Below are 16,644 nucleotides of genomic sequence, written 5' to 3' on the forward strand. Positions count from 1 at the left end.
CCTTCCCCTCTCCCTCTCCCTCTCCCTCGCCCTCTCCATCACTTGCTCCAGAGAAAGCTGGGCACCATGTCATGACCTGCAAGCAGCCTATTGCAGAAGCTCATGTGGCAAGGAGCTAAGACCTCCTGCCAATGACCACGTGTGTGAACCACCTTGGAAGCAGCTCCTCATGCTTCAGTTAATCCTTCAGATGACTGCAGCCCTGGTTTTTAGGTTTGAATGTAACCTTGTGTGAGCCTGAGCCTGAGCCAGCCAGCTGAGCCAGCTAAGCCGTTCCCAAATTCCTGATCCACAGAAACTGAGATATTTTAGATTCATTATTTTGAGTCATTAAATTCTGGGATACATGATTACACAATGATGGATAACCAATTACACTACTTCTTTGACCTTGATAAGCCACTTAATTTCCCTGAGCCTTCATTTCCTTATTAAAGATAATAATTCCTACCTTAAAGGAGAGTTGTAATCATTAAATGACACTATGTCAATGGCTCTCAAACTTTTGATTTCAGAATCTTTCACACTTTTACAATTGAGGACACTATACAACATGTGTTTATGTGGGGATTTTTAAAAATCTACCACATAATATATGCCAGTTTATATACCTGAAGTTAAATATATCCTTCTGATTTGGAGAAGAGCTATCATACAACATTCAGTCAACTGAGGATGAATTGGTAGAGATGTCTTTATATATAAATTGCAAATAATTTCTGTATTCAGATTTCCCAAGACTGAATGGACGCTTCTGGGGTTTTTGTTTAAAAGAATTTTAAACTGACACATTTTTAAAATTTTATTGTGTCATTTAAAAATAATAAGGGCTAAGACCAGGTATGGTGGCACATGCCTGTAATTCCAGCAGCTCGGGAAGCTGAGGCAGGAGAATCGCAAGTTCAAAGCCAGCCTCTGCAAAAGGGATGTGGAAAGCAACTCAGTGAGACCCTGTCTGTAAATAAAATACAGGGCTGGGGATGTGGCTCAGTGGTTGAGTACCCTGAGTTCAATCCCTAGTACCTGCCCCCCAAAATAATAATAATAATAAGGACTACTAGGGCTGAGGTTGTAGCTCAGTGGTAGAACTCTTGCCTAGCATGTGTGAGGTACTGGGTTTGATCCTCAGCACCACATAAAAATAAATAAATAAAATAAGAGTATTGTGTCCTTCTACAGCTAAGAACAATTTAAAATGATAATAATAAGGGCTGAGGATGTAGCTCAGCATCACCAAAAATAACAATAAGCAGAGCTCTGTGGCTTGTGCCTATAGTCACAGCTATTTGGGAGGCTGAGGCAGGAAGACATCTGAGCCCTGCCGTTCAAGGCCAGCCAGGGTAACACAGCAAGACTGTATCTCTAAAAAATAAATAAATAAAATAATAGGCTTATGTTAACAAAATAACATGTTTTTAATAAAAATAAACTATGTTCCAAATGTTTTAGAAATGAGAAGAGTGTTATTATTTTATATTTTGGCAAATTAAAGGTCTGGCTTAATGGAAGGCAGCTGAATTCCACAGCTGTATCTCCATCAATCTGTTACAATATTGGCCTTGCTGGAAAAGGGGTGGACCTCATGGCCTCTCTGAAAGGCCCTCTGACCACAGCTTGAAAACCCCTACTCTGTTGTAGCATCTGGTATTAAGTGTTAATCCATGAGACCTCTTAATTGAAAAATGTACCATCACAGAGAGCCCAGATCAGAACGGAAAGTGACCTAACAATATGGAGCTGAAGGCAAGGCTCTGGCAATAGGGTGTGTGATTGCAAGTCAGTCACACCAGCCATCTGGCCTCCAGCTTCCTCCAAGTTGGGCTCCAGCAGCGACGTTCAAGCTCAGGAGTGGCCTGAGCAGGCAGGCCTCTGGCCCCGCTTCTTCATTCACCAGGACAGTTCTGCCAGGGAATGCTTCTCTGCTTAAACTAGCCTGGGAGAAAGGGTCTTAAGACTAAAATCATTGAATTCCATGTACTTGTGCCCTCTGGGTCTCCTGCCAGTTCTAAACTTTATTTGCTTCTATGAAATATGTTTGAACAAGTCAGTAGCAACCCCCGTGATGCTGTTAACCTTCCCACGGACAGTTATGGGTCATGCTGGGCAAAAGATGGACAGATCGACCAGATTCCTCTGTGACTCTAGCTAGAAACAGGTGTTGGCACTTCATCCTACTTAACCACATCTTTTTTTCCACATTTTTTACTGATGCCTTATAGTTGTACATAATGTGGAATTTGCTGTTCATATTCATACATGCACATGATATAACAATATAATTGGGCCAATATGAATCCCCAGTATTTCCCTTTCCCTCTCCTCTTCCTTCTCCCTGGTCCCTTTCTTCTGCCCCACTATCTCCCTTTGATTTTCATGAGATCCCACCCCTCCACCTTCCTTTTCCTTTTTCCTCTCTAGCTTCCATATCCAAGAGAAAACATACAACTTTTGCTGAGTTTGACTTATTTCGCTTAACATAATGCTCTCAAGTTCCATTCATTTTCCTGCAAATACATGATTATCATTTTTCTTTATATTTGAATAAAACTCCATTGTGCACACATACCACATTTTTAAAATCCATTCATCCATGGAAGGACACTTAGACTGGTTTCATATTTGGCTATCGTGAATTGTGCTGCTATAAACATGTTAATCACATCTTTTAAAAAATCTACTCAATCATTCTTCACATTTTGGAAAAAAAAAAAAACACATACAACACCTTAGTGCAGAGCAATGTTATTTGAGTGGCAGACAGCAAGCTGTGGCCAGATGCCCCACAATGAAGAACCCCAAAGATTGAGCACCCACAGCCGTAGCCCCTCCACTCACCGAGAGTTGAACGTTGGCGCAGTGCCTTTTCATGAATGACAACTGAAAGCCTTCCACAGTCGATCTGTCTGTGGCCTTTTTTCTCCATGTTTTGCTTCCTAAAAAAGGTGCATAATATCCCAGAAACTTTTAGTTTATTTCTCATAGAGAAAGGAAAAAATACTAGTAAACTGAAATGTTAAATATATCAGAGCCTGGAATAATGTAGGAGAGGCCGGTCATCCTCAACACAGAGGTCCCCTCTGCCCTTCTGTTTGGGAACCTCCCTCTTAGAAATTGCACCCAGCACAATTTGGTCTGATAATAATATATTTACAAAACATTAAAAATGAATATTTTGTTCCATAAAGGATGATACCTAATCATCATATACACATATACAAAATAGAAAATTGAAGTATGGAAGTGTATAAATTGTTTTCCTCATAGTTATGCCTCAAAATCAATTCTTATCTGGGAAAGAAGCTATGCAATCCCTCAGCGCTGGGTCACATGGCTTTGGCTCTTAAGGACAAGCTGAATGTATCCAAGAAGTCCAGCAAAGTGGGATTTGTCAGTGTGTAGGGCTAAAGGCTGTGGCAGTGTGGAGTTCATTTTAGTTTTATAAGGCCACCAGGGGGCATCAGAAAAAAAGGAACTACAATTGGCATTTATCAGGAGACTTCTCTGACCTGTCTGTAGTGTGGGCCTCCCTCCTCCAAAGAAATTCTAACTAACTCCTCCAAAGGAAACAGTTTTTAACAAAGCTCTTGCTGTGGCTGGGGATGTGGCTCAAGCGGTAGCGTGCTCGCCTGGCGTGCGTGCGCCCTGGGTTCGATCCTCAACACCACATACAAAGATGTTGTGTCCGCCGAAAACTAAAAAATAAATATTAAAAAAAGAAACAAAAAACAAAGCTCTTGCTCAGCCTCTGGGATATAGTAGTAGTCCCCAGGGAACGGGAACGTTGCTCATTCTTGATGTGGCCTTTTGCCAAGGTGTCCTGGCACAACGGGAGGTCCAGGCCTGGGGTAGGAAGTGCGGGTGTTGCTGAGCCAAGGCACGAGTGTTGGACCGGCTGCTGGTAGAGCGGACACAGGGCTTGGGTCTGGGGCTGGTGGGGTTGGGCTGGGAAGCCAGGCCCCTTCCCTCCTCTTGGAAAACATGCTCTCCTCCTGAGTCACACATTTTCTCACACCTAATTTTTTTCTCTCCACCCTCTGCCTGTGGGGCATTTGAACATCTGCTCTCCAAAGTGGAAAACCTGGATCTCACTCAAGTGAGTGCAGTCTAACACAGTCAAACACATGACTTTTTCTACTTCTTTTAAACTCCTTTGTGCACTGAAGTCTTTTAGTCAAACCTAATGGCCAAGGACAATTCTACAGGAGAAGGCAGTTTTTCAACAAGATAAAGTAACTAAAGTATTTTGTTAAATCCAGCGGCACTGTACCACTGAGCTGCATCCCCAGCCCCTTTTATTTTTTGAGACAGGCTCTTGCTATGTTGCTGATATCATAGCCATCCTCCTAGCAATCCTCCTGCCTCAACCTATACATTACAGATGAGCACCTCCAGCCTAACTTAAATCCAAATTTTTTTGCGCCAGAAATAACATAAAGAGATATACATTTTACGTTTATTGGTATTTATATTTAGATGAATCATATGTATATAGAGAAATAAAATGTGTATATTTATCTACACATTTGTAACAAGTTAAAAATACCCTGAAAATAGTATGCACGTGAGCAAACTTCATAAAGAACACATCCCATCATAGAGCAATGTGATCTAACAACGAAGAGTGTACAGTGCTCCCTGCAATTAGTAACTCTGAGTATTGTATGATTTACCAAGATTTCATTTCATAGGTTATGCCTATCTCTTCATCACTCCCCAGCAGTGGATTCACTGGGTTTGATTTTACATTTGTTTGTGCTTTTCTTTCTATCTTGTCTGTTATAAATAAAAGAGCACATTTAGTCTGAAAATTGGTTCCTGTCTTGTTATTTACATGATTGTGTAGGATCTAGATGAAGAACTCAGAAGAGAAACAGTTAGTACCTTGAAAGCCTAATCAAAATGTTTTTTAAATGCCAAAATATTTTTATTATGCTTAAAACCTTTTTAAAAATAAAAAAAAAATCCAGACTTTGATTCAACAAGCAAAAATAGTAAGCTTGGGATAACTTGGTGAGCAAGCTTCATTAGTGTCCCTTGTATTTAAAGGAGCACTCAAAGCTGATGAGTGGCATGGTGGTTTGGAGTCATGGTCTGTACCAGATGACACATGGTAATTTTTAGTACAGACTCCCGTGCTGTTTCTTTTTTTAGGTTTGGAAACTCAATGAAATACTCATGACAAGTGCCCATTCCCGTGGTGCAATGCTTTCTAACAGGAAACTTCAGTCTTTCAGACCTTGTCACCTGCTTCTATTAGAGTTCATTATGCACTTGTAATAGTTGTTGCTTAATAGCCGCTCCCTCCTTAACTCTTGACCTTTCAAAGGTAAATTAGCTAAGCTTGGGCTGAGTGATAGTGAGCTGGGAAGTGGCACCCGTCACTAACTCATAGAGACACTACAAATGACAGAAGCCTTGTTTGTGATCGATACAATTGATGTTTAAACCATAAAGACCTCTCCTTAGTTTTGTTTGGGTTTTTGTTTTGCAGTGCTAGGGATGCAACCCAGGGCCTTGCATATGCTAGGCAAGTGCTCTACCACAAGGATTTCTCCTTAGGATTTTACATGATTTCCAGCTTATTAGCTCTGGAAGAGTTCTCGCTTAGGAATGGAAAGAAGTCAGCCTGAGAAAAGTGGCTTGCTTCCAGTAGCCTGGGATGTGGTGGTGGGGACACAGGTGGGACCCTACAAGGAAGACTTTTGCTTATAAAGAGAGCAGTGAAAGGGAGCTTGTCTATGTGGGGAATGATCTCCCATATGGCAATGTTCCAATAGTCCTCAGGACCACCCTTCTTGTTCTGTAGCTCTGATTCTTCACCAAGGGTGCCTTATCAGAATCACCTGGGGAGATTTGAACATGCTGTGCGTACCAGAGCTCCACTCCTGGAGATGTTGAGACTATGGGGGCTGGGTGTGCAGGGGCATGTGCATTACTTTAGAAACTCTCCAGGTATGTAGATGTTCTCTGGGTAAAGAGCCACTGCTAGAGGATTTGTAAGGTGCCCAGCCCTGAGATCCCTGCTTCTATAACTAACTGGCCAGTGACTTTGTAACAGGGACTTAGAAAGAATACCTTTGCTAAAAGCAGTAACTCTTTACCTAGATCTGCAGCTGCCCTGTGGGTAACTAAAAGCAGGATCAAGCCTGGCCTTTCTGCCTTTATTCTGCATCTATCTCCTTTGCTATCTAAAACTTTGAGTCAGGTCCCTGCTCGGCTCTATACGTAGGCATGTTAATCACTTAACGAGTGCCCATCCAAAATCTAGTAATACAAGGTTTCTTAACCCTAAATTTACCTAACCTATCTTGTCCCCCCCCTTCAAGACTGAGGCCAGATTTGCAGGGAGATTTGCAGCATCCTGTTTCAGACCCCTGAAGCAGTATCTGGAAGTCTCCTATCTTTGCCCCCATCCAGGATCACGGGTCTCATAAACATTCTGAGCAACAAGTGGAAATGTCCCCCTTGAGTGATAAAGACTTCTCTGGAGCCACTTCACAGAGAAGTGAGGTGGAATGATCAACCAGACCACAGTTTGGCCAAGATTGCTTAATTAAGCAGACCTCTCACCCACTACCCTAGTTCTTCCTCTATTTAAACCTATAGCCCCTGTCAGCACCTCGAAGGCAGTGCTGAGACACTGGATCTTGCTTTACCTTGCCAACATGGCAGTATTGATTAAAGTTACTTTTCCTGCTTTCCACTATAACCTTTTCTCAGTTTTGAGGGATGAGTAACAAGACCTGACCTGGTTAGTTGGGACCCCGAAGTCAGACCTCTGGCCTAGGATGCCAGTAACAGCTTCAGTAAGCTGTCACCCACTGTTACTGGAGTTATTGTGCCAGGAACACCTCCAACCCATCCTGGGAAAGTAGCAGCAGGAAGCCCTCACCATTCAAGGAGCCGGCTGCAGAAGGCACAGCTTGGACTGGATGTCATCATCTCTGCACGTTTCTGCCTTCCCCGGGTGCTGCTGGGGTCCTCCTGCACCACAAAACACACACAGATGTGGTATGAGGGAGGATGTGACTCACCCCACCGCCGGGGACTGCAGCCCAGCCCAGTCTGCTGCTCAGACCCAGCTGAACTTGCCACATCAGGATGGGAGACATTCGCACACACATCACTGTACAGACTGAGAAGCAGAGGCCCAAGGAGATCAGGAAGGAAAAAAGAGCCCATCCTTAGTTCTGATGTCTGTCAGTGTGGTCTGAGCCTCTGAAGGCCAGGGTTTTTGAGAACGGAAGCTCTACCCTGGCTGGGCTTCTCTTCTTTAAAACAGATTTTAAATCTAGGGTACAGATGCCTTTTTTTTTCCCCTCCTTTGTTTCAAATTATCTCACCCTCTACTAGAGAATGAAAGAATTTTGGAAGATAATTTTATTTTTGCAGCGCTGGGGATGGAACCCAGGGTGCAGGCCAGGCAAGCACACTATCACTGAGCCACACCCAGCCTGGAAGGTAATTTTAAAATCTTATCAATCTGATCACAGGTTAGTAGAGCTCTAAAAGCTTCTTCAAAGAAATCCATTTAACTATGAATTAAAACAAAAAAGGGTTTAGGGACTGTTCAGAGCCCTAAATGATTGATTTTATGTCTTCTATATCTTAACTTTTTTTTTTTTTATGGGGGTGGGTGCTTGGGATCTAACCCAGGGCCTCGCACATGCTAGGATGCTAGGCTGCTAGGCAAACACTCTACCACTGAGTTACATCCCCAGCCCTATACATCACTTTTTTGTTGTAGATAGATACAATATCTTTTTTTTTGTTGTTGTTTATTTATATGGTGCTGGGGATTGAACCCAGTGCCTCATGCATGCTAGGCAAGTGCTCTACCACCGAGCCACTACCCCAGCCCTATACATCGCTTTTTTGGGGTTGGATGTTACCAGGGATTGAACTCAGGAGCACTCAACCACTGAGCCACATCCCCAGCCCTATTTTGTATTTTATTTAGAGACAGGGTCTCACTGAGTTGCTTAGCACCTTGCTTTTGCTGAGGCTGGCTTTGAACTCACTATCCTCCTTCCTCAACCTCCTGAGGTCCTAGGATTACAGGCGTGCGCCACAGTACCCAGCTTATACATCACTTTTTTTAAAAAAAATTTTTTTTAGTTGTCAATGGACCTTTATTTTGTTACTTACTTATATGTGGTGCTGAGGATCGAACCCAGTGCCTCACACATTCAGGCAAGTGTGAGGCTACCACTGAGCCACAGCCTTAGCCCTATATATCACTTTTTAACACAAAACAATTGCACTACTGAACAGAAAGGGCTAACACCAGCCACCGTGTATTTTTGACTATGGCCTTATCCTTTGTGTAAACAGAAATCAATGTATTTTTTTCCACCATTACAAAGGATGCTTGCATAAGCATTATTATACACATATCTTTTTCCACATTTTGAATTACTTCCCGAGGAAACATCTGGGCCAAAGGTTGCGAACATGTTTGTGTGATGATACATTTTGCTGAACTGCTTTCCACAAAAGGTTCATGGATTACACAGCCACCAACAATGTGGATGGCCCAGTTGGACCACACCTTTCTCAGTACCAGGATTTATCTCTTGAAAATGTTTTCATTAATTTAAGCGGGGGGCAAAGAAGATGAGCATTTCCCCACATGCTTATTTATTGGTTGCATTTCCTGCTTGTGGCTTTTCAGTTCATATCTTTTGCCCACTGATTTTTTGGGAGGGCTTCATTATTTTTTTATTGATAGAAACAACTGCGGTATTTGTTGATTGTTCATTATGTGCCAGTGCTTCTCAGATAATCTTTATTACTTACCATCCTGGCATGTTGTGACAATTTAATGATGAATAATTTGAGGCTCAGAGAATTTAAGCAACTTGGCAAGATCACATAGAGAGTATCTGAGCTGGAATTGAACCTTTATTGTGTGACTCATTTGCTTGTGTTCTTAACCCCAATTCTGTTAAACTGTGCATTTGTCAGAGCACTTGATAGGATACCAATTTGAACAGTGAACATCCTTTTGTTTTTCATACATTCCCATTTTTCTGTCTTTAAACATTTGACTGTAATTTGTTTTGCAAACATAAGTTAAAATTTTTGATATTGTCAGAGAGGAGGTACAAATGTCCAAGAAACAGATGAAAATGGGTTGAATTTCACAAATAGTTAAAAAAAACAGATTGAGGCCAGGCCTGGTGGTGCACACCTGTAATCCCAACTGAGGCAGGAGGATTGCAGCCTCAGCAATTTAGTAAGGCCCTAAGCAATTTAGGGAGACCCTTTCTCAAAATAAAACATAAAGTAGAAAGGGCTGGGATGTGGTTTAGTGGTTAAGTGCCTCTGGGTTCAATCTCTGGTATTAAAAATATACATTGGTATAATAAGATACCCATTTTCACTTACCACTGTAGCAAAGCTTAGGAAAACATTGAGGTGAGCTCACGTCAGAGACCCTGATATTCCCAAGCACTAGCAAAGTGAAGGCTACAAATAGCCACTTTTCACAATGGTTTGAATCATTAACTGCAATGCTAGGATTTTATTATCAGGAAATAATGGACAACAACAACAAAAAAGTTTGCACGTAATATGATGTTACCTGAAACCATGTTTATAATATCAAAGAACTGGGGAAAAACTAAATGTCCATCCATGAGATTGTTTAAATAAATCAGGGTACATCCATATAGTGAAATGCACCCATGGTGATGCTGATACAATAGGTGAGGTGGAGGCATATACATTATTTTAAAAGCTCATTAAAATGAAGCCATAGAGCTGAGCGTGGTAGTGCATGCCTGTAATCACAGCTACCTGGGAGGCTAGGCAGGAAGAAAAGTTGGAGATCAGCTAGGGCAACCCCAGATCCTCCCTCTCTCTCAAAAAGTAAAAGTCAGAAAAAATAGATCAGCGGTAGAGTGCTTGCCTAGCATGCTCAAGGCACTGGATTCAATTGAAAAAAAAAAAAGTAGGTTTATTCTTTAGTGACGTGAAGAGATGTCCACAATATGTTAAATGAAAAAAAGTAGATCATAAAACAATACATATAGTAAGATTTCATTTTTGTAAAAATATATACGCAAGAGGTATCAGAGGTAGCACTTGCCTAGCATGTGTAAGGCACTGGGTTCTATCCTCATCACCACATAAAAATAAAAAAAAAATAATAAAGTTTTTAAAAAAGAGGGGAAAACTGGAAGGATATATACTAAAATGAATATACTAAAATATTAGCAAGGGCTGGGGGTTGTGGCTCAGTGGTAGAGCACTTGCTTAGCATGTGTGAGGCACTGGGTTCAATTCTCAGCACTGCATATAAGTAAATAAAGAAAATAAAGGTTCATCAACAATTTAAAAAAACTACTTAAAAAATCAGCCACAGCTTGTCTAAGGAAAATTTTCTTCTTTACACTTCTCTATACTTTTTTTTTTTAATTGGTTGTTCAATACATTACAAAGCTCATGACATATCATCTTCCATACATTTGATTCAAGTGGGTTATGAACTCCCATTTTTTACCCCAAATACAAGTTGCATGATTTCTTTTGCAATAAATATTTATCACATTTATAACTTAAAAATGAAGGGTTTCCCCCCCTCCGATCTGTTCCCCATATTTTCTTTTATCACTACTAAGTTTACAGAGTTCCCCTGCACTTGACATTTCAAACAGATTTGCATTAGCAAAATGCAGTAGGTGTCCTTCCACTGAGTTGGAAGATAGAGGCTTTAATATCTTTTGCCCTGGGCAAGTTTCACCTTTCTAAGTTATTCCTCCTATGCAAAAAGTTTTTGCAAATTGTAAGGCTCTGAATCAACAGGGTTATCACTGCTTGTTATTACATCGATATCATTTTGGTCCCTTGGGCTTTTAATCCCAGTTTTTCCAATTTATTCATAATGAAATAATCTTTGGATTTTTGCTACTCTTTAAAAGGTGGTGTCCAGACCAAAACCAGCAACATTGGCATCACTTGGGAGCTTGTTAGAAATGCAGGATTGCAAATCACCCAGACCTACTGAATCAATTTAACAAGACATACTTGATGAACATAGATGCAAAATATTTTATTAAAATATTGGCAAATCACACATAAAAATACATTAAAAAAGAGAGTATACCATGATCAAGCAGGTTTCATCCCAGGCATACCAGGTTGGTTTAACATAAAGAAATCAATAAATGTAATTCATCACATAAATAGACTTAAAGACAAGAATCACATTATTGTCTCAATAGATGCAGAAAAAGCATTTGGCAAAATACAGCATTCATTCATGTTTAAAACACTAGAAAAAATAGGGATAGAAGGAATATACCTAAACATTGCAAACAAACACAAGGCTAACACCATTCTAAACTGAAAAGAATTGAAAGCATTCCCTCTAAAAATAGGAACACAGGATGCCCACTTTCACCACTTCTATTCAACATAGTCCTTGAAATTCTAGCCAGAGCAATTAGGCAAAGGAAAGAAATTAAAGGGATTCCAATAGGAAAAGAAGAGTTCAAACTATCTGTTTGCTAGTGACATGATTTATATTTAGAAGACCCAAGAACTTCACCAGAAAACTCTGAAAAATGAATTCAGCAAGTAGCAGGATACAAAATTAACATCCAGAAATCAATTGCATTCCTATACTATGAATCAGCTGAAAGAGAAATTAAGAAAACCATCCTATTCATAATAGCCTCAAAAACAAAACAAACAAACAAACAAAAAAAAAACTTGGGAATCAATCTAACAAAAAAGGTGAAGGACTTCTGCAATGAAATCTACAGAAGAGAGCTGGGGTTGTGGCTCAGTGGTAGAGAGCTTGCACTGGGTTTGATCCCCAGCACCACATAAAATAAATAAATAAATTAATTAAATAAAGGTATTAAAAATGACACCATGTTTAAAAAAAACTACAGAACATTAAAGAAAGAAAGAGAGAAGACCTTAGAAGATGGAAAGACCATCAGTTGTTCTTGGATAGGGCAGAATTAATATTATCAAAACGGCCATACTACCAAAAGTGCTATACAGATTCAAAGCAATTCCCATCGAAATTCTAATCATGTTCTCCATAGAAATAGAAAAAGCAGTCATGAAATTCATCTGGAAAAATAAGAGACCCAGACTAGCCAAAGCAATCCTTAGCAAGAAAAGCAAAGCATCACAATCCCAGATCTTAAATTATACAACAGAGTTATAACAACAAAAACAGCATGGTATTGGCACCAAAACAGGCAAACCCCACCCATCATCTACATCCATAAGAATGGGGACCTAACTAGAATCAGATATATCCCATGCTTGGACAATTGTATCAAAATGAATTCTACTGTCAAGTGTCACAAAAGAACCAAGAAAAGAAAAAAAAAAATACAAGATCTGCAGTTGATTTCTAGACACAGTGAAGTTGAAGAAGCTCTCATTTAGGTCCAGGTACCTCAATCAAGTTTCTCCTGAGAGCTGGAAGAATGGGAAACCCTTAGCAAGAGCCACAATCACCAGCCCTAACACCCAGCCTGCCAATTAGTCCAAGAGCTGGGGACTGGGGATGTAGCTCAGTGGTACAGCAGAAGCTTAGCAAGGGAGAAATTCTGGGTTCAATTCCCAGTAATGGGTGCACACACACAAAACCAGGTGAGGATTTGCATCTGCACTGCCAGCTCACAGAGCTCCTGGCTTGGGGCCTGCAGCAACCACCTCCCCACACCTCTACCGCCACCCTCACCCCCACCCCCATTCACCTTACTTCCCTGGGGGCCCAAAGGGCTCCAGAATGCTCCTTGGGAGCACACAGAAGGAATTGCCCTTAGGGCCAATTCAGATGTGACTCTAAATTAGGTCAGAATCCCCATTATCACTCCTAAGACACCATAATATGCCTCCAAGGGTCCCTTCCCAGACTCCTCACCAAGTAGCCTCCTTATCCCAGGACTCAAATGTTCCCTCTGACTATCTCTCCCTTAGTAATGCTGCCCTCTCACAGTTACCTTGGTCATGTCCCATTACTTAATAGTCTCAACAGCTAACACCGAAGTAATGCGCTGGTTTAAGTACTTTGCATGTACTAACTCATTTAAACATCATAACAACCCGGTGAGACAGGCATTGATGTCCCATTTTTCAGAGGAGGGAACTGAGACACAGGGAGGTTGCCTAACTTCCCCATGATCACAAAGCTGATAAGTAACACAGCCAGTATTTGAACCCAGGAAGTTTGGCCTCAGAGTCATGGGAGTGTTTTATCACTTCCTGCATAGTGCTTTTTACATTCTGTACTCCTATTCAATTCTCCCAGAAGTGCAAACATCTTGAGGGAGGGGGTGATTTGTCTGCCTTGTTTATGTTGAATCCCAAATACTTAGGAAAGTGCCTAGTAGAACAAATTAAAAAGAAAAAAATAGAAGGGAGACCGGTAGAATAGAAGAAGGGAATCAGGGGGAGGGTGCGGAGGGGAAAGGGGGGGTACTGGGGAATGAAATCGATCAAATGATACTGTTTTATTGTGTGCACGTATGAATATATTATAACAAATCCCATTGTTATGTATAATTATAATGCACCAATAAAAAGGAAAAAAAGTGCCTAGTATATAGCAATAAATATTGCTGAATGGATAAATGAATGAATGAATAATAAATACCAGCAGTAGATGCTTTCTTCAGTACTGATCATTACAAAGTGTGGAGTTTTCTTCATTTTACAACAGTTGCTGTAAACTTGGGACCTAGTAAAGCAGAGTGAATCCAGGCCTGAGGCAGCTGCTGCCGGATGGCTAGAAGAACCCTTAGGCTCCCTCACACCACCCCAGGCAAAGAATTCTGCCTGAGATGGGGGGCTGAGTATCCAGGATGCAGAAATTACCTGTGTCCAAAGTTGGGCCTGAGGGAATGAGGTTTTGTCAGGCAGCAAAGCGTTCTGAGGTGGTGAACACACTTCTTTGGAAGGCTAATATTTATATAAATCCTCTCATTCTTGTCCTTAGCTCAGACAAAAACCTCATTTGAATTTTGAATATCAGCCCTGGGGTTGTGTCTTCAAATACTGAATGACACCAGAGTCGACTTAAGGCAATTATTTAGATGATTCCATTTTTTCAAATTTTAATTTAGTCTGAGATGTTCTGACAGTTGAGGCAAAAAAGCCGTAGAAAGAGTGGCGATTGATTTGAATTCCCAATCTGGTATATGCAGACAATCAAAAGAATTTAACTTGAGAGAAGGAAAATGCAGAAGTGGATTTAGAGGAAATAATTATTTCACTGAGTGTGCTAGTCTTTATTTAGAAGAAAGAGCACAAAACTATTGAAAAGAAAAATGTTCCCAGGCACGATCCACAAGTTTTGCTATTTATCCAGAAGAAATAGCTATTCTGTGGATCATCAGTTCACACTGAAATGTTGCATCCAAAATTAATGGGATGTTTCAAGACCAACACTTGAAATAGCATCCAATTTCTAAAAGCTGGTACCATTTTAAATATTATGATTCTTAGGGCTTTGGAAAGTTCAGTTTTCATTAAATATTAAAATAGAATCCAGTGAATCCATGAGTTAGGAGTCCATACATGCATAAAAACCATTTTTCCTGGCACAAAATTAGGCTGTAGGTTGCTGCATGACCTCATTTGAGGACGAAGAGGCTGTGGATGCCAAATCATCCAGGAAGATTGGAGAGCTCACAGGAAGACAGAGTGCTGAAGTACATTTGCTTTCGTCAATTTTCTCTCTAACATCTTCAAGTAGCACCTCCAACTTGAAGATTTTACCTTCCACTTTTCTGGGTAAACATAAACAGGCACCTCCTGGGCTACGTTCTCAGCCTCCTAACTGGTGACAACAGTAATTGAAAAGGGCACTGATCTACATTTTTAATGTGGCCTATCTATAGACGGAAAGGATAAGGGACCTCTGCCCTGATGCATTCTGTTTAGAGTTTCACTCCAAAGTCCTGGGCTCTGAGCCTTATTTGCTGTCTATTAGCTGTCTATCCTTTGGTAAATCATTTCATCTTTCTGAGCTTCCAGTATCTCAGCTCTACCTTGCTTTTCTGGATCTGATGACACCAGGATCCCTGACAGTTCTAAGAGCTGCAATGCCATGGAAATAATCATTATGCCAATTAAAAGAGAGGAGGAGCATAAAAGTATGAGAATAATTTAATGAATAAGCTCGTTATGATTACATGCACGTATATTTTAAAATATAGATTTTACCCAATTTTCATCTAAATAATTTTGGGTTAAATATAAAATAGAAATGGGAGTGAGGAATAATTTATTAGCAGATGAAATTTGAGAGAAAAACATATGAAAATCAATCCAATGCAGTTAAAGCAGTAGTTTGAGGAAAATTTATACTTTTTTTTTTTTTCTAAGAGACAAGTTTTCTGTGTTGCTCAGGCTGGTCCCAAATTCCTGGGCTCAAGTGATACTCTTGCCTTAACCTCTTGAGGAGCTGGAACTCCAGACTTAAACCACTACACTCAGTTTAGTTGAGTTGGGGGAGGGGGGGTTGGTATGTTTCTTTTTCATTCTGGATTGTTTTGTTTTGGTGCTGGGGATTGAGTCCAGGACCTTGTGTATGCTATGTTCCAAGATATGCCCCCGGCTTAGAGTCTTAAAGATGCATTATTAGAAGAAAAAGTTGAAAAAAATCAATAAACTAAGTGTTCAAAACAGGAAGACAGAAAAAGAAAGTACATCTAGGAATTTTTAAAATTTTATCAATAAAATAAATTTCTGTTTCCAAAAAATCTGCAAAATAAACTGCTGGAAAGTAATGAGAAACATAAATAACATTAAGAAAAAGAAAGAAGCTGGGTGTGATGACTCCCAGTGACTCAGGAGGCTGAGGCAGGAGGATCATAAATTAAAGACCAGCCTCAGCAACTTAGTGAGACCCTGTCTCAAATAAATATTTAAAAAAAAAAATTTAGACGCTGGGGGTGTGGCTCAGTGGTTAAGTGCTCCTGGGTTCAATTCCTGGTTACCCCCCACCCAAAAAAAGTTCTTTCACAAGCACTAATTATTCAATATTATTCTTGAAAATCTAGCAAATGAAATAAAGTAATAAAAAGAAATATATAAGAACTGGAAGGAAAAATAGAAATAAAGTATATAAATATTTAGGGAGGAAAAGCCTGTCATTGCTTTCAGATGCTACAATGTCATACCTTATAAATGAAGACAACCAAGTAAAAATCAACAAAATGCTAAGAACAGAAGTGCAGGACTGGTTGTAGCTCAGTGGTGGAGCTCTTGCCTTGCACTTGTGAGGCACTGGGTTCAATCCTCAGCACCACATAAAAATAAAGTAAAGGTATTGTGTCCACCTACAACTGAAAATATTTTTAAAAAAACATTTGGTTAATATAGAGACAGAAACAGATCAGTAGAATGAAATAGAAAAATGTCACAACTACATGCAGAGATTTTGTATTTGATAAAACGTCTTTTGCCATTGGGCACAGCGGTGCACATCTATAATCCCAACTATTCAGGAGGCTGAGGCAGGAAGATTGCAAGTTGAAGGCCAGCCTAGGCAATTTAGTAAGACTTTGTATCAAGACAAAAAATTTTAAAAGGCTGGGATGTACCTCAGGGGTAAAGCACTTGCCTAGCATATGCAGTTCTTAGTACTGAAAAGAAATTAATACATTT

At 40.2% G+C, this 16,644-nt stretch overlaps 1 protein-coding gene across 1 annotated transcript in view; it reads right to left on the reverse strand.

Moving 5' to 3' along the window:
- Aknad1 (AKNA domain containing 1) overlaps nt 1–16,644 on the reverse strand; it is a 35,971-nt gene that overhangs the window by 6,771 nt on the left and 12,556 nt on the right. The window contains 3 exon segments of the mRNA XM_048815160.1: nt 2,836–2,933; nt 6,893–7,135; nt 14,598–14,762. Coding sequence (XP_048671117.1) covers nt 2,836–2,933; nt 6,893–7,135; nt 14,598–14,762 — 506 coding nt within the window.

The sequence above is a fragment of the Marmota marmota genome, unplaced genomic scaffold (assembly GCF_001458135.2).
Source record: "Marmota marmota marmota unplaced genomic scaffold, marMar, whole genome shotgun sequence".
Taxonomy (NCBI): Eukaryota; Metazoa; Chordata; class Mammalia; order Rodentia; family Sciuridae; genus Marmota; species Marmota marmota.